This window comes from Trichoplusia ni, chromosome 6 (assembly GCF_003590095.1).
Source record: "Trichoplusia ni isolate ovarian cell line Hi5 chromosome 6, tn1, whole genome shotgun sequence".
NCBI classification, from domain to species: domain Eukaryota; kingdom Metazoa; phylum Arthropoda; class Insecta; order Lepidoptera; family Noctuidae; genus Trichoplusia; species Trichoplusia ni.
The window spans coordinates 11,947,218-11,972,737 of record NC_039483.1 but is presented as its reverse complement, the minus strand read 5'-3'; the positions used below and the strand labels follow the sequence as shown (position 1 = coordinate 11,972,737).

Genomic DNA, 25,520 nt, shown 5'->3' with positions numbered 1-25,520 from the left:
TAATTGGTGCTAGTATCCGAAGTACCTAACTAATTTCCAGATTATTTTCATAGGTTTGAGATCAGAAATACCTATTGGATTTCAATAAGAAACAGAAAGACACTGACAATCGAGTTCTGGATGTAGATGTTAGCATCTTGCTTCGCCGTCGTCATATTTGCTTTTAATAAAAATGTACAGGTTTTACCTTAACCAAAACAATAGTAAGGAATAATAAAATTATCCAGCTTTCTTTCTCTCTGAAATCGTAGCGTTCTTTACTTTTCCTCCTTGGTTCACATTTAAAATGGTTTTCGTCCTTGCTCACTAAGCTCTGTGTAATTGTGTTAAAAATATCTTTTGTCATAAAACATTACATACCTGCTAACATTCAGCGAATTTTTTGATGTATTACATCTGAATTACTGTGGTTTTTGCTAAACCTTGAACATGTATTAGGATTATGATGAACTTTTAATTCGAGACAAACAAAAAGTTTGTTTTTATGAATGATCGATGCTTGGAATTACCTAATACAGCGGCACCTGCTTCGTAGGTACAGCAAATATTTATTTTAGACACTTTGCATGTAGAGCATTGGGAGTTAAAAGTGACTATAGTTATCTACCTATTATTTAACAATTCCCATTTCTCCATTACACTCCATTTTGGTTCAAGTAGCCTTGTATATACCAAACGACGATATTCTTATTCGCCCAATGTTCACCACTTGCCAAAGGTTTTTGATGTCGCTAAGGAACTGCACAAAAATGTTAACGAGATACCCGTTTCTAGATAACGTTATCCATGTAAGATACTGTCAACAAAATTCATATACATACCTGAATATTTTATCATTGATAAAGAACACACATAACATAATTTAGATCGAACACCACATTAATACCCACCATGTTAAAGTTACAGTGCAGTGCATGGTGATGGGCTAAGTGCGATGTACGTTCATGAATAAGTTATATACACTTGTTATTTATCATACATAAATTGCATTAAAAACTTAGGTCTAGCTAGAGTTGGATCTACGTAGTTTTGCCCATTTAGCTATTTGTTGTGATTTTAACAACACATGTTCATAAAATGGCTAGACTGCTCTAAATACATTTTTAATGGGTATAGTATTAACTCCTACCTAAGAACTTAATAATTGATTCCTTTTCTAATTGACGTTAATCTTTTAAGTCTCGTTATTGTAAATACTTTTCAGTGAATATGTATTATTAAGTAGCTTTCGATGGTATTCTTCTGAACATAAGTTTATTTTATATACCTACTTCTTATTCAAACGCAATAATAAATTTTCTTTCTATTTATTTTTTTAACAGCTAAAGGGTAACAATATACATAACGGAAATAATTAATGTTGAGATGAACCGTGAATTTGTGGCTTGAAGCCTTTGTCATCAGAAGTATAAATGACTTGGTACTCTATGCCATCGGGGGAGATGTATGAGTAAGATCCTTTGACGGAGATTCCATATTTGTCGCCCACTTTGACTAGGTTGGCTTCTTCTTTTCGAGATACACCGTCACTGGTTTTAAAGCTGGAAAATAAAAAAGAATAATATAAAAATAGTGAAAATTAAAATTGTTCCTACTTTCAAAGATACTGCGAGCTCTGAGTTTGTTCCGACGTTTGAAGAAATGTAGTTAACATTTCTTCAAATGCGTTGTTCTCAAAAAAGACATGCAAAAGTGATGATTATTATATCCAACTTGCAGAATATTTGATTTCATTTCAAATACAAATGTACAAGTTTCCTGAAAATAGAATTAAGAGACTCAAACCTGCAAAAATGTAATGTATGATAGTAGATAGATGTATGATATCTCTTAGTTTATAATTGAATTACTATTTACGATTTTAAGGGACAATCTGTAAGGTAGAAATCATAACAAGTTACAAGTTGAGAAGTACGTTTTTAATTTATTTATTTTGCTTAATTTCTTAGGGGTACTCGACTAGACATATCCAACTAACTTAAACTCTATGGGGTTGTGTCGTTATATTGCGCAGATCCTCTGGTCAACTTTCAGCTATAGCATCAAGTAAACTTCTTTTCATCAAAATATTGTATTGACACGCATTATACAAATATACATATTACTGCTGAATATCAGCTCAATAAGAAACCGAGAACGGTGAAAAATTCTTAAAACGCCTTCAATATAATAGACTGTTTTAAAAATGGCAAGATTTTTTGGAACAGTCTTCCAGCACATTTGGGTAGACACAAAAAGTTTAAAGAATCAGTAATATTGACCATGATCTGTTTCTATAAGGTTACTCACACGCTCATTTGTCTCCTAAGTCATTATGAAAACCTTGAAAACACATATAAATAGTATTAGCAAATTCGCAACTTAGGCTTGCGAAATTTTTTACTTAGTAAAATATATTTAAATAAATCTTTGAAAATTAACAAAGCAGCGTCCTCCGCTGTCGTTCGCTTTGTTTGTTATGTTAACAAATTCGACTTCAATGCTATTGACTTTTTACTGCAATTCAAATGCGTAAATCATAAATGTCGTAATTTTAGAACGCATACTCAGAACTGTTTGATAAATAATGACTCAACTGACTACGGTTTCAGTTTAGTTTGGCAGTCTTTGAGAGTTGACGGCGAAAAAAATATGAGACGTATTTTTTTTTTAATAACAGAATGCTAGTTAGACAATACGGGCAGGAGTGGGGGCACGCTATTATGACATTTAGTATAGGTTAGTGATGTCATAAACACCCACTCTCTTTATCTATGAGGTGTTTTGCTATATCTGAAAAGGAAAATACTTGTCTAACATTTTTGTTGGCGCCGAAGGCCTTAATAAATTTTCACTTTGATACGCACTTTTGCACAATAACATCCCAAGGGTTTTGAAAAAGTGGTATTACGATTATTTTCATTTTCATTCGATTTTCAGTCGATTATGATAATAAGAATCAACTTACTCAAAGGCATATCCGGTGGGGTTCGATGTTTTGCTTTGAGACAGAATTTCCGGGACGGGTTTGTTGTCAGCTGCCAAAACAGTGCCAACAGCGACCAAGAAGATTAATTTCTGTAACATCATAATAACATTTCAGTTGCATTCGAAGGAGGCTGGATGCAGGACAGTTTAAAATGTCTAAAAAATTTTATGATGCGCATAGAGTTGAATAAGTTAAAAATACGCATGGAAAAATAACATTTAAAATTTGAATACTTAATAAACTTACCAAGGCAATCATGATAAAACTTGTAGTGATAATATTGAAGTGACAAAAAATACGCAGAAGTTCTCCTTAAATACATTGTGTATTTGTAAAGGTTACATCAACTGATGATGTGCACTTGCTAAGGTGATAATACAAATCAGGTTATGAAAGATGGTAAACGCATAAATTAACACACACCACTTAACCGACCAGCTGAAATTTCACGACATCTAAACATATTCGAAGGGGAGATAGGTTTACACCATCACCAAAGTTCAAGAGAAATCAAGAGAATTGTAGGAACGTATGGTATGAAAACTGTAAGTGGTACAAGATTATTTTTTTTTGTTCAAGTGCTGAAACATCGCTTATGGCAAGTGTGTTCGTGTAGGAGTCTTGAATGATATGATCTGGTCTGAAAAATTATATACCAACAGCATTTTAATTCATTTTTAAATGTGATTGTCCTTGTTATTTTTAGAAAAACTACACATGAATGGATGAAGAAGTTTAGAGTAAATATAAAATCTAAAATACTTTCATCATTTAAGTAAACTTCGATTTCAATATATATGTGATACTATAGAGAGATTAAATAAAAAGAATACATTCTTATCATTAAGTATATTCTATGAATTACAATAATTTAAAATTTAGACATGTTTAAATAGGCCTTAAAATAAAATGTAGGGACGCAATTTTTCTAAGAAACGATATTGCTGATATTATTCAAAGAATTTGTACATTTCCAATGTTATGAAACAAAATGTTTTTTATCACTCACTTTTATTACAATTCAGTATAATACTATTGTTAATCATCGTTCTTAAATTAAATGTGTTAAATATTAGCGTGAACGTAATATTCCTATTAATTTAATTAAATAACATATCAACAGTTAATAAATAAAATTATGAATCGTCCAGTCTTTTGTTATCGAAAATTATTCGAACTAATATTAATGAAGAGTTCCATTGCCGCTTTAGTTTACGATAATTTCTTAATGATTGTTCTGTAGCCTCTCTTGCCAGCTTTGTACGTCATTTGGTAGAGGTGTCCTTTAGCGTCGTACCAGCGTACAGCGCCTGCGACGTCCAAAGCCGCGTCTTTGGTACCGGGGTTCAGGATAGCACCCTGTTCAGTACGGCTGGAGCCATCATCAGCGTCGTAACTGGAATTGAAGAAGTTCAACAATTAGTATATTAATACACCTATAATTCATCAAGAGATATTAAGGAGGATAGGAAAAACATCCTTTTAATTATACTCGTAATTTAAGATATTACTTAAAATATATTTGTATAGCTCTTTAAATTAGTATCTACAATGAATTAAACAATTGTTCACAACACAAAATCGGATTTTATTCATTTACTAGTTGACCCAGCAAACGTTGTTTTGCGGAATATTTTAATTCTAGTTGTATGTATTTTTAATGCCACATTATAAAAAAAAACAAACAATTTCAAAATATTTTTTTTTTTAGTGTGTGCAACCCTTATCACTTAGGGGTACGAAAAATAGATGTTGTTCTATTCTCAGACCTACCCAATATGTATACAAAATTTCATAAAAATCGGTAGAACCGTTTCGGAGGAGTACGGTAACTAACATCGTGACACGGGAATTTAATATATTAGAAGATTTAAAGAGCTACTTTAACTCTTGTCACAGCAATGCGTAGGCCGTGAAATATATGTAAATTGTAAGGCGCTTTAAGCTTTACGTTTATGGTATTCATTAAAAAACTCTACATTCTAAACTTTGCTTAGACGTTTTTATTTCTCGGTATATGAACATTGTTCTGAAGTAAATTAATAAATAATATGTATGTTCTGGAAACAGGACAGTTTTTTTAAACCAGTTTAGTTTGCGCATAATATTTGGAGAAGAAAAAAACTTGTCTAGACTAATTAAATACCGATTAATATATTATATTATGTATGTCTTACGCTTCAGCGCAAATTGGAGTACTTATACAATTTTGAAATGGTAATATTTACAATGCATATTACGAAAATAAAGTATTTTTATATCAAATTGATTGTTTTCATTATTTTAAGCATTATTACCGGTTCAAACATGGTCCGTTTTCGTCGAAAATCGAAATTTGTTATTGTTTTCAAAATAGTGTGCCATATTTGAAGTAGGTCTTTGCTCGTTGAGCGATTAATAAATAAAAAAATATCCAATAAAACTGGCAAGAGAAAAAGGATCATAGGTGAACTTGCTCTTACTCAGTTTCAGAGAGAAATTCTATACGATCGCCAAGGACAAATGACCTTGACTTTTTAGCCATACTTAAATACCATACCAACCGAATTTAATGTTGTTTGTTGAGGTCGAATAGGATGCCTATATATGGTACCCACTTGTCTGGAAAATTAACAGCTAGTTTTTTATTTTATTTTGTTTAAGAATTAATGGGCATTCGATTGAAATGTGTCATAAATATTATTAAAATAGTTTGAATTGTAATACTATGATATTAACGCCATAGGTCTCCTGTAAACACCTTATACCTTCCCCGTGACGTACGTCGTACGTCGAGTTGTAGCTGTCACCGACATTGGGACTTGGCGTGTGTAAAGCTAAGTGAATTAAGGTGCAAAGTGGCTCTAATATAACTATTATTAGACCATTGCTTTAATAATGTAAACAAATACAGTCACGTTTTATCCATCCATTTCTAAATGACCGGTCTAAGACGACCTTGGTGTTCCTGTTGATCAAGCCTAGACAAGCCTGTTCTTTGATAACTACTTAATCTTATTTTTTGCATAAATACAACGAATATTTGAATAAAGCTTTTTCTTGAGAAGTTTTTTTAACATTGTTTTGTACTTGTGTTATCGAGCAAATGGTCCATTTTAGATCGGAATCTGAATCTATTCTCTCGAAATATTTGTCATTGCTATGAAAACCAGTACTATTATTTTGTGATCGAATTCCATTTGAATGACAAATTCGAGGATAAGGCAGGATGTGGTTCACGTTTTTCTGGTAATAGGACAGAAGTAGATACTACTTAGTTGAATTCCATTCGATAATAAATGGAAACTTTGTTTTTTAAAAGTAAATTGATACTAAACGAGATTATCGGCTTCGATAATCATCAAATAAAAATTGCATAATAAATTAATACTAGTCTATGAGAAATGCGCACAGATGACTAAATACTTTACGCAAATATGAAATATAAATGAATGTCTAGCAAAAACATGAGTCAATTGAAATGTAGGAGAGTTAGAACGGCCAAATATTTGAGATATTTGTAAGAATGATGTAATTGTTTGAATTTAAAGTCGTCGAGCTCATAGGTATACCTAAGTATAGTTATAGTCAACACCTACGGAATTCGCACGCACGCCATATAGGCAACGCCTGATCATGTTAATTTTACTGATCTAAGTAAGGACTTACTGGGAATTCATGATAACTTGTTGAGTGATTCTGATGTAAAGTCATTACCGAGTAAACAATTTGATTTTAAACTTTGAAGATGAAACATTAGAAATGATGTGTGTATATCTTCTATACCATGTTAAACGTTATCCAATATTTAGTCAATTTTATTATTTTTAAATAGGTTGAATTTAGTCAGACTAAATAGACTTTTATCTCAAAAGGTCATAGTAGAACACCTTTCCTCAAGTTTACAACGACTAAAATCTTATCTCAAAACCCCAAAATGCAGATATGTGTAATAAAACAGTCATTTGCAATACATTGAGTCAATAAGCAAATAATGTTAGTGATAAGAGGCTCCTTTAAGTGATATTTAACCGACATCAGTTTTAAACAAAATTTTCAAAAATTATTTCAAAGTTTACTGAAAGTTTATCAGAAACAGGCTATTCCATTATCAATGAACCATAATAATTAAATGAGTTTTAATTTGATAGCAGTCAGTTCGACAGAAACCAAAGCGTGTAAAATTATTTTATTTTAATTGCACCGCCACCTCCCCGGAATTCCCGAGATTTAATGGAAGCCAAAAACTTGTTACTGAGAAGAATAAATAAGAAATGTCCCGTGTCGGTGAAACAATCAAGAGTTGCATTGACAGTTAAGTGAAATCCGACCTCATTGCTGTTTTTGGAAACATGATGTATGTTTTTACTCTTTGTAATTTATACTTTTTGCATGTAATAATTACATAATTTCTATTATAATTATACTGTCACTTGGAGTATGATTGAGATTTTAAGTGCTTTTTTATTTGCTTTATAAGTTGTGATAGTGTGATGCGATCTTTTTTATTTCTCGTAATTTAGTCATACAAGTACAGAAGGATATTTGAATCTTTGTCGGACGTTCAACTTCAAGGGGGCGTGGTATTACCTAAGTGGTTTTTGTCCCTCAACAATGTAACATTATACTTTTTACAACTTTAATATGACACTTACATGACATTGAATGTCAGAATAATGTGATTATAAATGAGTAACTGTATCTGAGTGTTATATTATCGACTGACTAATCGTCCGCCTGTCAATGTACAGTTTTGTGTTGGGATATCGTAAGTAATAATCTGTCACTATTAGTATCCAACGCTAAGAATCGTTTCTGCTTGCGAATTTTTGATGTTTTAGAGTCGTAATATACCTAAGAAGATATAAGAAGCTTTTAAAGTAAATCTTTTCAAACTAACTGTTGGTTTTAATGTTATCTAAGGACTTGTTGGGGCCTGGACTGCTGAAGCTTGGACGGTTGAAGTTATAATATTCTAGACTTATTATAGAATTATTTAGGATGTGGGAATCAATAAGATGCATGGCGATCATTGCTCGTTCTCCAAAATTTTAAAGAGAGACCTTTGAATAATTAGAAGTGGATATCTTTATGATTGTTTTGGTTGAAAGACCGTTTAGTTTAATTACGTTCTAATGTATCATTTCAGTATCTAACGGCAAGTTATTTATAAGTTGACACGTAAATGAAGTAAAAGTAAAATTTATGAGCAGTTCAATAGATTATTGAGTTTATCTGTCTAAACGATGTTAACACAGTATTGTAACTGCTAAATTATGTTTATTTTCAACCATTAACCTTAGCTTGTTTATGCAGAATGACAGTTTTGTGGCCCATCGCTAATTTATTCTTGACATTTCAATTTATAAATATATGAATTAAGGTTCTTGATAATATAGCACAGTCAATAAGTCATAAATACCTCTTGGTTTTTGATTTCAAGTCATTTATTAAAAAGAGAGAGAGTCGCCCATTTCTTTGACATTTCTCAATTTTTTAGGTAAACTGCGAAGGTTTATGTAAAAAATATTCGCAGTACAGCTTTCCAAATCACGTCACTAACTTACGGTAGTAATAGCTTATATACCTATTATTTTTGCAAAAATTGTAATGCCATGTTACGCTTTCATATAGGTATATACTTTTGACATAATTATGTTAAAGTTTCTTCATGTCATAAATCGAAACAACTGTTTGCAAGGTTTTTTTATTGCACCTTGTGCGATTGCGTTTTGATGCACGTCTCAAGTATAATGTTGAATTTTATTTATTAAAGATATAAAACAAGATACGAAATATTGACATCCGTTTGATTGAATTTATGATGAGTGTTTTTGCAATACCTTAATAATAGGTATCTTTTTGTATTTTTTTTCGCAATGCATAGAATCTGCAATTTGAAAAACAAGTATCTTGTCTTAAAATAAAATCGTATTTAATTTATTATTTATGTCATTAAGCTTTTTTGTTTTCTAGCTCACGGTGCTAACGTGTGATACCCATGATTAGAGGACGACCTGCTGATACGTCAAACTGTCGGCTACTAAAACACTCCGGGCCCCTTCAACGACCTGAGCCAGAGGCATGGGATCGTTTCAGCATACCTACTATTGGCGACAACTACTATTGCCTCTGAGGGTCGGACGTTGGTAAAAGCATGAGTGGCGAATTACTTGGACACATAACTTACCTGATATATTAAAGTTTCCTGATTTATGTAATTCCAAATGATGTTAAACAAATCCTTAACCTTTACAAAAACTAGGTAGGTATGTTTACTTTAGACTCAAGTTAATGAAGTCAATGTAATTGAAAGGTGAACGACGTGATTGTGCATCGCGTGAAGTGGACGTGCAGATTCCATGTACCAACCAAGTAGGTTATATACCTTGATTTGTAGGTACTATGTATGTATGTATGTGATGCATTATATCTGAGGGTTTACCACCTTAACTTAAGATTGGACTGTTGTAGTTGTGGAAGGGAGAAAGAGCACTACACGGTCTAGAGGTGCGTCTCTTTTCCACACTTGCAATAATATTACTGTAAGAGCTGGTGGTTCTGGTAGACCTCCTGTTATGTGTCGAAGCATGTTAACGTGCCGGGTCGGGCACCATTAATATTTATGTGACGCCGTTAAAACTGAATAAACCGCAACGTTTATTCTTAGCTGTATGAACGTACGTATGAAAAATGTTTGCAAAAACGAGGCTATTTTAAGGTTATGGATTTTTTAATCTTTAGCGGCGATAACGGTAGTCAGTATTTTTAAATGTTAAAATTTGTTATCTCTTTGAGGCAGAACAATAAAAACAATTAATGCTGTATTATTGATTCTACTGTTTCTATTCTCACTATCTAATATATAAAATTCCCGTGTCACGATATTAGTTACCGTACTCCTCCGAAACGACGTAACCGATTTTTACCAAATTTAATATGCATATTGAATAGGTCTGAGAATCGACTAACATCCATTTTTCATACCCCTAAGTGATAACGGTTGCTCACAATAAAAAAAAATTGGACGAAATTGATTTTTTTTTTATATAATGTGGCATTAAAAATACATAGGTACAACTAGAAAACAAAAATTCGGCAAAACAACCTTTGCTGGGTCAACTAGTATTGGTATACCTATCAAGTTGATATGACATAGCATTTTTATGAAAATTCGTAATAACGAAAATCTTACTACTTAACATCGTCCAAATAAATCATCGCATCATCACAATAATCATGTGAACACATTTAGCACTTGGCAGATGATGCGATCGCATGTTACAGATATAATGAAAAGCAAACATACTCTAACATCCGTATTGATTTCATATAAATCAAACACCATTAACAAAAGGGCCGCGAATCATAATTCCAAAACAACCGCAATCGGAAAACTGCACAGCCTTTTGTTTTATTTGTTTACGTCAAACAAATTAGTCACGGAAGAGCTATTTAAAAATATTAGCTTTCCAAATAAACACCGGTTTAAAGTCTATACAGACGGTGGATCACGTATTCGGATTATCAGGTTACACCTGCACACATAAGGACAATATAAAGGTCAATTTACATAAACATGACATTCCATGGTGTTTGTCCGCCAAATATTTACTTCGACGATCTATGTGAGGGGTGGACGGTGACTCACTTTGCTTTCCATTTCGTTAAGTATTCAATATGCTGTTGTCATTTTATTACCGTAGGTATACTAAGTCCTGTTTTTTGAGTTGAGTGAAAGTCGTTATTATTTACTGTACTCTTTTTCTAAAGTTTCCCCATCACAATAAAACTCAGTGTTTCTTGCTATGAATACTCTATGAATAAACCCAATATCTATTATGAAATACATTTTCGTTGAACATCTAAAGTCTAGATATTTTTTAGCTATTGTTTAAATGACAAATGGGACATTATGGTCTGGTTTATCAAATTTAGCCGCGAGCTAATTGAATAACGATTGTAGATTGGATTTGTAGTGGGAGGACTAGTTAAACAAGATGTAGAATTGTGACTGTTTTTAATAACATAGACAAAATATTTAAATGGTGTGCTTGTTAGTTTTAATTATAGTGTATATTGATTGAATGTCTAATGGTTTTTTTATGTAGTTCAGTAAGTAAAATACCTGGTTAAGTGAAAGTTAAATACATATTACAATTATTATTTTGCGACTCATAACATTTGAACTGTACTTAGTTTAATCGTTTGAAAGAATATTTGAGTTTAAATTTGAATTTACTTGAATTCAGAAATGTTATGAGGTCTTATACCAGCAAATCTCCGTCTCAGTGTTATTTTTACATGGCATAAAAAGTTTTTAATTGTCTTATTTAATTGTATAACGACTTGGGTTTCATTTTTCTATCGTTGATAATTGGATGTGTAATTATTAACAATCAAGTTGTTTAGAAAAAATCTCAAATATTTATCACTAATAACTAGTACCTATCCTAAGTAATATCTCAAGAAAAAGAAAAAGTGACTTTGTTTGTTTGTTTAAATGATACCACTAAAATTATTTTATTGTTTTTCTTAGACAATGAAAAGCTACACAACCAAAATATGTAAATTTAATTTTCTTATCGTATTGCAAAAACGATAACTAAGCGAGTCCAATTGCGAAGAGCCTCTAGTCTCTACCCATTTATAATATAAGAAATTAAATATTATCTTCATTAAAAACTATTTTAGATGTTTAGTTATCCGATCTCAGTATTAAGGTTACTATTACGAAACGAAGTTTGCATTGAAACGGGCCATTGACCTCAAACTTATTATTTATATGGCTGTTACGAAGTTAACAATATTTAATTATGCGCACGCTGTATATGACTCAGAAAGAAGTAAACAGTATTTAAAATTCCATCAATTTGTCATTTTTTTTTTATTGTAGAAGCATAGAAATATTGTGTACGGGTCAAAATATTATGAATGCGATTAGTTTATAGCCAAATAAACGACTTAATCATAAAGATTACGATGTTTTTCAATTTGCTTTTAGGATTAGTCTTAAAATTAATTACAGTCATTTAGAAATTTTATGTCTTTCGAATTGTTATATTTTTCATATTTGTATAAAGTGACTTGATTGAATAAAAATGGCTCTATTACACAGGATGATTTTACTAGCTCTCTAATGTTATACAACTTTGTAAGTACATGTGTGTATGCTTGTTTTTTTGTAAGACGAAAACGGCTCGACCTATTTTAATAAAGTAATGAAAATAGTTAAAACAAAGGAAAATGCAGTGTTTTTGTGAGTTATGCAAGGAGCAGTGTGAAACTAATAAATTTGGTTATTAGTGCAAGGGCATTAGAATATAAATGTCATTTTCATAAACATATCGAAATATTCAATGCATTTAATTTGCATGAAACATATATATCACGGCCGATGCTAATATGGTATTAAGTCAGTCTTTCATAATATGCGCCAAGATTTAGAACATGCAGAAATAAGAAGCAACATTTTTAAAATCAATGTAGTGATCTACATAAAGTTGATTTTTGACCAATACAAATTATACTAACTGATTCGATCTCGTTCTAATCTTAAATATCTTAATCGCTACAGCCTTTATAAGGTTTAATTAAAGTGACAAACGTGACACGCGTACCTTAACCCTAAACCTATCATATTAATAGGTACTTAATTAGGTTTTCCTCTTTCATGAAAAAACATCTCTTACGCAAACGAAACTTGTTTCATCTAGCTCTTAGACGGATGCACTATTTAATTGCTACGTTTTATTGGTTCAATAAATAAACAAACAAATATATACATACTGGAATTTGTAGGAGTTCGGCAAGTTCGCGGTCTCAATGTCATATCGAAGTATTTGAGCTCTGGACTGGTTGTCTACCGCAGGACTAGCACCGAGCAATTGCATCAGCAAGGCCGAGATCACGAACTGAAAATATATCAAAAGCAAACATAAATTAAAATTAATCAGTATTAACGTAATGAACAATTATGCTCCCGTCTCACGCGGCCGGAACTTGTTTTACGTTTTTTTTTACTTCCTTTATTAATTCAACGATAAATTCCATCAAAAGCTTTTAACCCGCTAGTCAAGTAATACCAGTTTTTTTTAAACATTCCATACAAGTCAGTCAAATGAAATTTGATTACTGCCAATAAACCATTTCGAATCTAGAACGCATGATTGGCCTTGATCTTGTATTGTTTTTGAAGATTTTATTAAGTTTAAAATAAGAACAAGTCTATTGTGTCTTGGCTATTTTGTAAAGATTTGATGTCAAATGTGACCTTATAGATAAACAATAAAAGGTTTTTTTCTGTAAAACATCACATACCTAGTCACCATAAAGCTTTTTTTGTGGTATATTCAAGCATATTTTTCTTATATTTATATCGCTGACTATACTTGTATTTTAGTCAATTAAATAGATAGGTATACTATATCCAAAAGTCATTAATACTATTGTTTTGTTTCTCTTTTTTGAAATAAAAATTTCTCATCTACTAAGTTACTAAGAATTAAGAAATAAAAATATTATTGACATAATCTAAACAAGAAAAAAAAGATTTTAAATTAAGTATAAATTACTGATAAAAACAAATATGTATAATATGCAAGTGTCATATAGCAAAGGTCGAATCCTAGACGTGTAACTACATTAGATACAAGTACTAGACATGCATACAGCAGGCGCCGGTTTTTGCAACACATCTTCAACGACATCACGCAATCACAGGAAGGCCGTCAGTTCGAAGCACACAATTTATCGACACTATTTACTAAACATAACATATTTCGCCACTTTGATCCTCAATCGAAGCCGTCACTTAAAACACCACCGTAAAATAATTACCAGAATCGACAGCATCTTTTCGCGGTTCGCAGATGACAAAAGAAGCAGGTGACTTCCTGGAGAGGTTGTAGTCCGAATGTGCTAACGGTTTCGCAAGATCTCCTTATATATAAAGAGTGGCCGGCGTGTGCGCCCGGTGGCCGCATACAAGCGAGCGCCGAGCGCCGCCTGCGCTGAAACAGAGCCAACTCTAGCTGGCCATTACATAGATCGACACATGAATGGACCGAGGATCCGCTTGGATCGCTACGGTTACAGTTCTCCGAGCAACAAGGTAAAACCCATATTAACAGACACAATGGACTCTTAAATGGTTCCGCGGATTGAAAGTAAAGACTAGTCATTTAAAATAATGTTTTTGTTAGTGGAACAACGATAGTAAACAATAGTTTACTTCATATGACTAATTGTTACTGCCTGCGGCAAGACTACTTGAGTAAAGTGGTACAAGTACGAGTGTGTATAGGATTGCATAGTTTGTGCAATTTATTATGAAAGGACTTAGGTACCTGATGCTGCGATGGTGGTCTGTACACTCACAGATTTGATAAGGCCTAATTAGTAGGTACACCTGAAATCCCATAATAAAATAACAAATTGAAATTTGGTATAACTCACTTGAGACTTGGACGGGCCAGTTGGTCTAGTGGTTAGTGACCCTGACTGCTATACCGGAGGTCGTGGGTTCGATTCCCGCCCAGGACATATGTTGTGTGATGAGCATGATCATTTGTTCTGGTGTCTGGGTGTAATTTATCTATAATATGTATGTATTTAGAAATATATAAGTAAGTTTATCAGTTGTCTGGTTACCATAACACAAGCTCTGCTTAGCTTGGGATCAGATAACCGTGTGTGAGTTGTCCCAGGATATATAGGATATATATTGAACCCCAAGAAATGACATAAGCTTCCGTTTAAGGGCCAACACGCGAGCAAAACCGCAAGCACATGATAGTATGATATGCATAAAAAGGATGAAACTTTTCTAACACACACATTATTGCTATTTCTGTGAGTATTTTTATGTACTCCTAGGTATGCTATAGTTTGAAGTCATCATAGTTTTTAAATAGATATTTTATCATAGTGCAACAATTCACGGAATTCCCATTAAGTTTAGATTATGTCAATTTATTTTGATATATTGTGATCAATTATGACACATCTTAAACGTAACTCCGAAATATTTTACTTAATATTTTTATTGACATTCAGGCTACAGCAAAAGACAAAAAAATCATACTTGGCCTTAAAGTCTTGAAACAAGATAAAATACATCACTCTCGAATTCCACATAAGTTGTGAAAAGATAACGCGTGCACTTACAAGATTTCTTTCATGTAACGGGAAAGGCCATTTCTTTTGAAAACAGATTCATTAAAATTTATTCTGTATCCTGCAATTGATGAGATTACGTCACTATTTTTAACACGTCGTTTCATTACACGATAACGCTTTTTATGAGTACAGACTGCAATTAATAAATACGTCTAAGTCCTAAGCAATTATATGTTATTAGAGTATTACTAATTATCCTTCAAATAAATTAGTTTACACAGTATTATGTCCTGCACAAGGCCTGTGTATAAAACCTGATCGTTTTGCGGATACCATTGATGTTTAAAGATGATCATGATTTTTTGTCAGACTTTATCGATAATTATAATAGTAGTTCAGTTCCAAAACAGTCATTGACGAGTTTATTCATGAGTTTAGTCCAAAAAGTTCCTTTAGTTAAGTAAATCTTAAAAATACGACGATTTTTTTTCGAGTTGTTAAATTTGCCCATTTGAAAACCTGCGATATGAACATTAAAAATAAGTACGTAACACATACTTGCACACTGTATCTCATCACAATTTATGGTGAATTTAATGTTCCTTTCGTGATACATTTCTATAGTTCGGAATGAATGACGATATGATGATATCATAAAGATCATTTTTTTTTACTGCTTGTTTTCTTTTTTGCTCAAAACCAAACAAATGCTGGATAAACTGTGAAATTGGTTATTAACTTTTCCTATAGCATGTCCCATTATGGTCTTGTGGTTCAGTGCCTTATTCATGTTTGACGTTGTTGGATTTAATGAAGGTAATATCAGTGTACTAAACCAGAATGAAAGTAAAGAAAATTATTGTGCGAAAGAAAAAAAAGCAACATTAAATTATATGAAATTGGCGACCCACAGAGAGCACGGCGAATCTAAATCAAAAGTTGATTTAAGTTAACAGAATTTATTTAACGTTTTCGACGTATTTTAAATTGTTAGCTACAAATCATTATTCCAATGCATGGTATGAGAACACTCTAACTAAAGTAATTATTATATTTATGATACTTTTATTTAGGCAAGTAGAAAATTATAGCATAGAAACAATAACATACCTACTCAGCTGGGTGTCGGACTTGCTCCTGTTGGCTATTAGCTAAGGATATTCTAGGCTATAATACTCGATATTTAATTGCACAATACAGAGATAGGCCAACTCGTGCTTGACCGCTTTCCTAATGCTTACTACTCGATAATTTAATCATGATTTCTATTCTATGTATTTCAATACTTGGTACTACAACTTTAATTAAAGTTTTATATTTCTTATACAATATTTTACTCCGCCGCACACGTTAAAGTTGAACCTGAAAGTCTAAAAAAAAGCCTATTCAGCATATTTTAGTATTGCTTCAGAATGTCTAATTCATCGATGTTTTCATTATATTAATGTAGTACAAATCAGTTTCAAAATATTACATAAATTATTCCTGTTTTAAATAAAAATGCAACTATGAATATGTAAAAGTTATGCAAAACTGACCTATGATTGTGTATAATGGTAAAAAAAGGATCAAATATTTGAATATTTGTTGATTGATTTATTTGTCATTTCATACGACATTTGTAACTTCTTTGAACTTTAACTTTACGTAATTATTCAGATCAACGTTTATTTATTACCGTTTATTAAATATTTATGTCACATCTAACACGAGATCCCGCCGACTGGCTTATGATTTGTTTTTGTCTATTTATCTAAGATTATTTGTTCATATTTAACAGTTTCATTTTTTCTTATTAATAAAGGATAGGTAGCTTTTTAATCTTTTACAATCACGACTAATTTACAGTAATATTGTCTGAGATACTGAGACTTAGTTAATCGTGTTTTAATGAATCTTCGAACAATGTGAATGTTTTCTTTGTCAAATTTATTGCAGTAGTTTCAGACCAACCGATTAAACCCTAACTGAATATTCACGTAAAGGTTTGCAATACTAGTTTTCTGTTTTCTCTGTAAGAATTCTTTCTCCGGCCTATATAGATAGCACAATGCGTTCATTCGTTCCTTGCCAAAAATTTGCTCCATTGGAGTCATGAAAATTACAGTGTTATTCACGGCGTAGACCGATGTTTCTCATCCACAACTGAGATATTATTCAAGAGATAGTAGTAGACCCCTAATTCTGTGTTTTAGAGGTTCTTTCAGGTATTTGTACTATAACATCTCTTTCTCTGGCATTAATTATAATATTATATAATAATGTAATGAGTTCTCACGGGAATTTCCGCATCAACTCATCTTATTGATGAATTCGTGCGATAAACATGAGACATGTCTTCTTTGTTACAATGAAAAGGGTACTTTAACTTCAAAATAACTGACCGGAACGTTGCTTGAAAACATGTCCGCCGAAAATCATACAGTTAATACATCGGTTTGTCTTTTGTTTTCAGCACTTAAAGTAAGGATTTAGAGAAGATACTCTGATTGCAAGGATCGCCGAGTGGTATCCTGATCATGATTAAGACATCTACGCTATAATGCAAAACTCCCGGATATTTACATGAACAATAGTTCAAGAAGACCGATGGGTAAATTATTATTCATTATTACGTATCTCGAGCTAGTAATTTGCATATCATTTGTTTCCTTTTCACATTTATTAGCTAAATGCTTGAGTGACTCATGATGATACATACAAAATTTCCCAGCATGAAGACAAACTATTTTAGAGTGCTTTCGTATCAATAACCAAGAATAATGAATATGTCAAATAGTACGTAATATTGAATTGCAGATTTTCAGAATCCTAGTGCCTACATAAGGCAACCAATTAGTGGTCGATGTTTGCGTTATCGAAACATATTTGCTCAGAGGTCAAAGTCCGGTAAAAGGTTATATATTATAGTCATTTAAGATGTGTCACTAAAGTATTTTTGAAGAAAGTAATACGGTAACTACGTGACCAAAATATGAATATCTTTTTAGGTATTTTTCCTTCTAAATATTTTATTTATTGCTTGCTTTCTTTTACTGTTCCACATTTTACTCAATACTTTTAAAGCGTTCCGAGAATAAAGGTGTCAAAGTACGAACATAAGTAAAGGGCCGGCGCATAATTCAGTCGTTGGTTTTTCCGACGGTCGCTTAACAAGGTCAATGTGAAAGTACCTTAAGGAATAAATCAAGATAAAAACCTTGAATACCCATTACAAATGTAGCAGGTCCTGTGCTAAAGTAACTTATTGTAAAATATTCAGATTTCAAAGATTTCTAAATATTCGAGGATTTTCAAATTTTTTGTGACATGTCCTTGACACTCTATTGTGTGCAAAATATACTAAAGGTTTCCAAAAAACATTATCGTTCTTTCGTTATGTTTTTATGAACGTACTAGCTTTTCGCCCGCGTTGAGGTCGGTTATATGGTGTTTCCAAGAGAACTCTTCAAAAGTCCTTGATAAAACCTATCCTATGTTCTTTCTCAAGGTCAACTCTATCTCTGTACCGAATTTCATTAAAATCGGTTCAGGTGTTTAGACGTGAAAGCGTAACAGACAGACAGACAGAGTTACTTTCGCGTTTATAATATTAGTAGGGATATTCTTATTAAAACTGGCAACGCCGCATACGTTTTACGCGTTCTGTTTACTAGCGAGTTACACAATAAACTACGCAAAAGAAAAGTTCCATTGATAGTGAGTACACAGAGTAGGTAAGGATCATACTACGTAGCAATTGACTTGTGTTAGTTTTATAAGGAGGCTATTTTTTATGGAAGAAGAGAGCCGTAGTCAGTCGTCAGTAGTCATTTTATTTTCATTTTTATTCATAAACTTCTTTTTTATCTTTACATAAAATATCTCATAAAGGTCAATGGATGGACTGTTGGATTTTAAGTAGGTAATGCGTCGTTTTTATTTGCCGATCCTATATTTTGATTTGCTATTTCCTTTTTTCTTCTTAAAAAACTTCCACCCACTCTAGCGCATTTAGGAATTTAATGCTTGTTTGCGGGGTGTTTCAAAAACATTCAATTCACATGCACAGACGCCCAGACTAAGGACAAGCACTTGCAAATCTCTCAAACGCAAGTACTCCGCGGGGATCAAACTACATCGCTTTCTGTGGATTGTGATTAATTAGTTATTAACGTATAATTTGTCTTCTGGTTACATACACATTCATTACCCTGCCCTTACCCCAATTACTTTATTTGATGTCGGCGCAACATATCTTCTTCTTCCATACCTTTCTATCTGACGTCATCTCCCAAGAAACTTAATCTTAAACGCATATTACAGAGACTCGGTTATTGATCATGATCGAAGCGTAACCTACATAATATATTATCTTGTATCTCATCCGTCAAACTTTTATAAAATATAATCACAGGGTATAAATATAGAAAATTAATATAATAATTTGGATAAGTTCACATTGTTATTAAAAAAAAAAATACAAAATATACCGAGAACTTTTTGCATAAACTAAAGTTTAAGAAGTAACTAAACCGCTTCTAGAAATAAGGTTTTAACTTTAGTATACAACCTAGAAAAGGTTTAACAGTAGAACGTAACAATGTAATAAAGTCTTTTCTCCGCTGACTTCTACAACGTGTGCAGAATGATGAGCTGGGGGCCTACCGAATAATACTAATGTGAATGAGGAAAGTAACACTAAGATTGTCGAAGAGAGACAGCACTATATGCCGTAAAGCAGCTTCTCTCGTTCAAAACTACAGAAGTCTAAAGTACTTCAAGAATGGTGGTCGGCCCCCGTTATTGTATTGTTATTAAGCCAAACTTTCCCCAGTAAGGGTCGCGACGTTTATGGTACGGTACAAGATATTGTATTCCGTTGTGTACTGACTTTCGTTATTCCCGTTTTGGATGATATGTGTCTGTTAACCCTCCCATAATTACAACGTAAGATGCTGCTCAAAGCGAGAATATACTTATTAGTAAAGTGCATTATAACTGGCAATTTTATTATTAGATTTTTAAAGCAAACCCATCAATGTTGTTCCTTGTTATGCAGTAAATATGTTTGTATTGTATAGTAATTATCATTCATTTATTGATTTTAGTTATTAGAATATTTATTGTTTCTTACTCAAATTGCTTTAGTCAACAAACGCCAAGCAGGAATAAAACCTATCGCAATCAAGCATGACTTCAAAGAAAAATTAATAATACCTAAGTCTTTTATTAGATGTCTTGAAAACATGCTTGTTATTTACCAGACTCAATACGTTTATAATCGCCTGTCGCTTAACTCAGAGCAAACAGTGAGATGCGAGGTTGCTATACAAATATTATTTCCGAATCAAATGCATTTATACAAATAAATACGTAGAGAACATGATTTAAGAGCTAAAAGTAGCATTGAATAAAATGAAAAATATTTTATATCAAATTTAAACAGCTGATTTAGAGACGGAAATAATTTCAGACTCTAATGAAAACACAGAAAATGTCTGACTTTCTTACACCAAAAAGGAAATGGCCCCATGTTTGACTTCATTATATTTTTATGACATCAATCTTGTGTTTACTGCCTATTCGTTTTACTCAAATGAGCTCTGTAATTAACGACATAATTAGCTTTACAACAATATGACATTCATTTTTTTTCATTTACAATAATGTTTTTCAAATGCTCAGTCGTTAGTAGTTTTTTTCTAAATCCTTTTTTGTTAATTTATAATTTTGTGGGTAATCATAATTCCTTATTTATTTCCAGATACTAGGTCTTTTTATAGTGATAGTCTTCGGTGAAACAAATACAACAAATACAAATAGAACAGTTGAAACAAATAACTCAAATACATCTAATGAAACGAATTTATCAGAAGAAGTGGGAATACAAAGCGGGACAGATGCGTCTAATGAAACTGATATAATGAATCCAAGGGCTTCATCTAATGAAACCGACTACTCGGATGAAAGCGCCGAATTTGAAGAAATTTATGAAACTAATTTTACTAATACACTAAGACCTCGTGTCCATCTGTGAGTATTATCTAAAAATAGTACGAATAAATACGAAAATCTATATTTATACACACAACATGCACTATACATAATAATATTTGAACAACCAAGTATAAGACTACAAATGCAATGCTTCTTCCTTACGCTTATTGTTAAATTTATGCCGGCCGACATACTACAGGTCGGGCAAAATCTAAGACTGTGTATAAACAATTACATATCATCAAATATCTATTAAAATGAGAAAAAGGTGGGCCACTATATACGTCAGTGTAGGTGGTAATACAGCAGCGCTTCTTGGACTTGTATAATAGTGTTCTATTGTATAAAAGTATTCTTGTTCTTTTACAAAACTCTCGAGGAGGAAGTTGCGAAAAATGTACTCCTCCGCATTTTGTTAAGGCTGTCTTGGACTGATTTTCCTCAAACAAAATAGTACAAAAAAACATACAGACACGTCAAACTAAATAACACCCCGTAGTTTTTTACGGCGGGGTTTAAAAACAGGCAGTGTTGGTGCGGCTAGCACAGTGTTATGTTGCTCTACTGCTGCGCTCTCTCCTTCCATTGCTAGTACTAGTAATTTGGAGGTTCAAACGAAAAGAGTCTGTATCTGTAATTTCTTATTGAAATTGCTCTTTGTGTGTGTTTGTAGCAATTTAGAAACGGGTACATAATGAAATAAAGGGAATTCATACAATTTATGCTTAACTACATTTATTTAAGATGTGGTATAAAAGTAAATATTGGTAGATAAAAATAATTTAAGATTTTTTTTCTGTTTTCATAGAATTTTATTTCTCGCACAAACATAATATATGAAACACGAGTAGATATAATCTGCTTAATTTTAATCTGAATACAAAATCAATTTCTCGACTGCTACTAACAATAACAAATACCTAATATTTTAATCATTATAAAATATATTTTTGCAGGTATCTTGATACTAGTAGAGTAACATTAAATGGAACAAGACCTGGAAACTCAACAATGAAAAAGAAATCCGTTGTAATAATTAACAGGATGGATCCGGACGCATTGCGAGCTCCAAAAAAAAAGACTAGTGGAAAAGGAGCGGTAGGCAAAAATAAAAGAGTCGAAACTCTTCTCTACGTGGAATACGGCTCAGATAGACAGAGAATATATGATTATATGATGAGAAACTTGGAAGACGTATCGAATTTCTTCGGTTCTTTTCTAAACATAGAAATTTGTGTCAATTACTGCCCTCTAGAAGACGACTGAAGTTATCCCAAAAGAGACGCTAGGACAGATGAATCAATCCGATAGAAGTCGTCATTTGTGGTCTGAAATAAAGCATCATAAAATTACAAATATAGTCTTGTTTACTAAGATTAGTTCCATAAAACAGTTAAGTGGTACTTCGCACGTCATTTACTTTAGTTTACAGAAGAGTGCAGGGACAAAAATAATTCCAACGAATTCTTTCCGATTTCCAAGAAATTTAGATTACCTTCGAAGGGAACGTCACAATTTATATGGATGATGATATTTATTAAATGGATACAGAAAAAAAATACATTAACAATACGATGATTTTGCCCACAGTTTCTTATGGCCGCTTTCAATATTCTAATTGTGATTTTATCAAAATACATAAAAAATCTATCTATTACAGTTAAAATCATCGATTGCTAGAATATAGAAATGCTGCGCCCGTTACTGACTAGTTATTACGATATAAACATTTATTCTCTAGCGGTATTTATAACTCAACAATTAACTTACAGTTTCGTATTCATCAGTGTCAGTGACATCGGTAGTATCTGTTTCTATGGGATCAGTGGTCGTTTGTATTTCTTCTTGTCTGCTATTATTATGTCTTGTAAATTTCATAATACGTTTAAGCTGTTGCTCGATTATTTTATCTGAATTTTCTTGTACTATGTTATTTAAATTATCAGATTGTGTGTTATCGGTCATCAAGTCTTTGAAAATGTCGTCAATTAACTTTTTGTCAATGTGATACTCTGAAAAGTTATGATTAGATATCCGGATGGGTTTTATTTCTTCTAGCATTTTGATTGTTTTTTGTTCGTCGACTAGTGACATTATATGAGATTCGTTATGTTTTTTATTATTCATATTTTTTATGTCTGTAAATGCACCTGCAGCCGGAGTATCTGTATGTTTTCGTTCAGTCACAAAAATGTTTCTGAAACTGCTTATAGCTTCTGTAACTTTTTCACTGGGATCCGGGACAGCGAAGGGGCTAAAATCAAAAAATATATTCTTTAATGTACCTACAATAAGTACAGTAAAGTTACTAGTTTACGATGAAAAAATCAACACTCGTTAATGTAACTTACAGTTGATATCCAAAGAGTGAAAAATTGTTTGGTGATCTTTTTGTTCGTACTTTGTAATGTGCATCCGATATCAATGGGTTCAGAGGTAAACTAGATACCGGTCCCATTACGTCACATAGTAAACACAGCAGGCACACCTAAAAAAGTAAAAAATATAAAGGACATATTTACATAATGATAAACCTATGCAAAAAAGGTCACTTATCAAAGCGGGATCAAAAATACTTTTTGTGTGAAAACGTTTCATTAGATACAGGGTGGTGAAAGTATACAGATAGCGGTGCCTCTGTATAAGGGTCTTGTTTTTATTTTTTGGGTATGAAACTCCAAAAATAACAAAGCTTCGCCTAAACATAACTTCGATAAAAATCCGCACTAGTCTGCCCCAAAAGGCAGGCACGAAAATTGTCGAATAGACTTTGAGAGCACTGCACTTATCACAGTACAAAACCAAAAATTTTGTAAACTTCAGACTCGGTCACAAATCAGGGTAAATAGGTTCTCTATTTTTGCCGTTATAAAACAAACTCACCTTTCCCACTGCATTAATCATGGTGTGGTCTTGGAATCACTACCGAAGGTTATGAATTATTAGACAATAAACAGATCACAACACAATGCACAGTCTTATAAAGCCTTCTGTGTTATAAGGTTATTTATATATTAGAAAAATATTATTTGAACCGCATAATAGTGTTTACGATATGACTTTACGCAAGTGTTATCCGCGAATGAGTTCGAAATAATGAATGTTTCCTGTTCACGACTTGTGTTTAGGTAAAGGTACCGATATTTATTTATTACTGTTTTTTATACTTCGCAATTATTTCCAAAAGGCAAACAACAAAGACGTAATCAGTTCCAAGAACTGTTACTGTGGAAAGATAGCTTCCACGAAAATATTTACTATAGTAATGAAAAGTCACCACCTTCGACGGCGTAGAAATACTGAAATGATAATAGAGCTTGGCGATAGCCTTAAATGGGCCCCGTAATTATATAAAGTTGAAAATAGTAACTTAAAAGGTTTTCTCAAAGTAATAGGGTTCAAATTTGATTGACGCATCAAGTTAACGACAGACATCTTCATCGTCGCGTTTCGTGTCGTGATGCGGGGCGATCGGAGGTTGAGGGCATTTTTTACTCGAATAAACATTTGCTTGTTATAAAAAGCTAATGTTTATACCTCGTTGTTTGCTATCTACTTGGGTTGACTAAATTCCAATCATTGTATCCACGACTTCACTGACTTCCTTAAGTGTGTTTATTGTCTTAACAATACTAATATTGACGGTAAACAGTTTACGGAACCTAGAAAACCAGGGTATTTAGGCTGGTAAATGTTAAACATGTTCTTATCAGCTCGTCGTATCAGCTATCGTTCATCTCAGCCATTTTTCTGCTATTATATAATTAAAATCAAAATTAACAGTTCTTATTTCAAGTAGGCCGTTTTCTAGGCAGTTTCAAAAGGTTACAATATTGACTATATAGGTGCATGGTTCTAAAATGTCATTCTTATGGAGAAGAACCAGCAAGAAACTCCATATCAATCATATGTCTCAACCTTCATTTCATACCGAAGTCACCGTAATATTATAAAATCGAAACTTGTTAGTATGTATGTTTGTCACCTCTTCACGCTTAAACGACTAAGCCAATGTTGACGAAATTTGGTATGGAGAACAATATTAGAACGCGGCACACTAGATATTGTCATCAATTATTTGCGAGCCCTACACCAGTAGCGGAAGACCTCACAGCAAGTATGTATGTAAGTTCTTAAGAGTTCGAAGGTCCACTCGTGAGAGGTTTTAAACTTGTCACAAACGCCCACCACTGTGCCTTTGAAAGTCTACTATTGACGAACGAATACCATGGCGTCACGTTTTGTTTTATCTGAAACTATTACTAAATTTAGATCAAATTATGATATGCTCATCTTTTCTGACACCTTAAACGTCATCTTAGACGATGATACAAAATGTATAGGTGAAGAAACAGATATAAAATAGTATTTTAAGATTTTGGCAGTCCTAAAAATAAAGAATTTAACGTGTACTACCTATGTTACAGATATTAATAATATAGAGGAAATGCAAACAACAAATCAGTCAACACTA

The 25,520-nt window shown here is 32.5% G+C and overlaps 2 protein-coding genes and 1 pseudogene across 2 annotated transcripts; all 3 read right to left on the bottom strand.

Moving 5' to 3' along the window:
* Positions 1 to 1,291: 1,291 nt before the first annotated feature.
* On the bottom strand, positions 1,292 to 3,524 carry LOC113495198 (cuticle protein CP14.6-like). Its single transcript, XM_026873811.1, has 2 exons — positions 2,948 to 3,524; positions 1,292 to 1,541 (listed from the first exon to the last, which is right to left on the bottom strand). Exons 1-2 carry the CDS (start codon positions 3,067 to 3,069, stop codon positions 1,355 to 1,357), a joined length of 309 nt encoding a protein of 102 aa, XP_026729612.1. The 5' UTR covers positions 3,070 to 3,524; the 3' UTR covers positions 1,292 to 1,354.
* Positions 3,525 to 3,802: 278 nt separating this feature from the next.
* Positions 3,803 to 14,083, bottom strand: LOC113495365 (annotated as a pseudogene).
* A 7,757-nt stretch (positions 14,084 to 21,840) lies between these two features.
* On the bottom strand, positions 21,841 to 24,256 carry LOC113495409. The gene is made up of 4 exons (XM_026874115.1): positions 23,930 to 24,256; positions 23,398 to 23,534; positions 22,817 to 23,300; positions 21,841 to 22,374 (listed from the first exon to the last, which is right to left on the bottom strand). The coding sequence occupies exons 1-4, from the start codon at positions 23,948 to 23,950 to the stop codon at positions 22,315 to 22,317; spliced, it is 702 nt and encodes a 233-aa protein (XP_026729916.1). The 5' UTR covers positions 23,951 to 24,256; the 3' UTR covers positions 21,841 to 22,314.
* Positions 24,257 to 25,520: the final 1,264 nt, after the last annotated feature.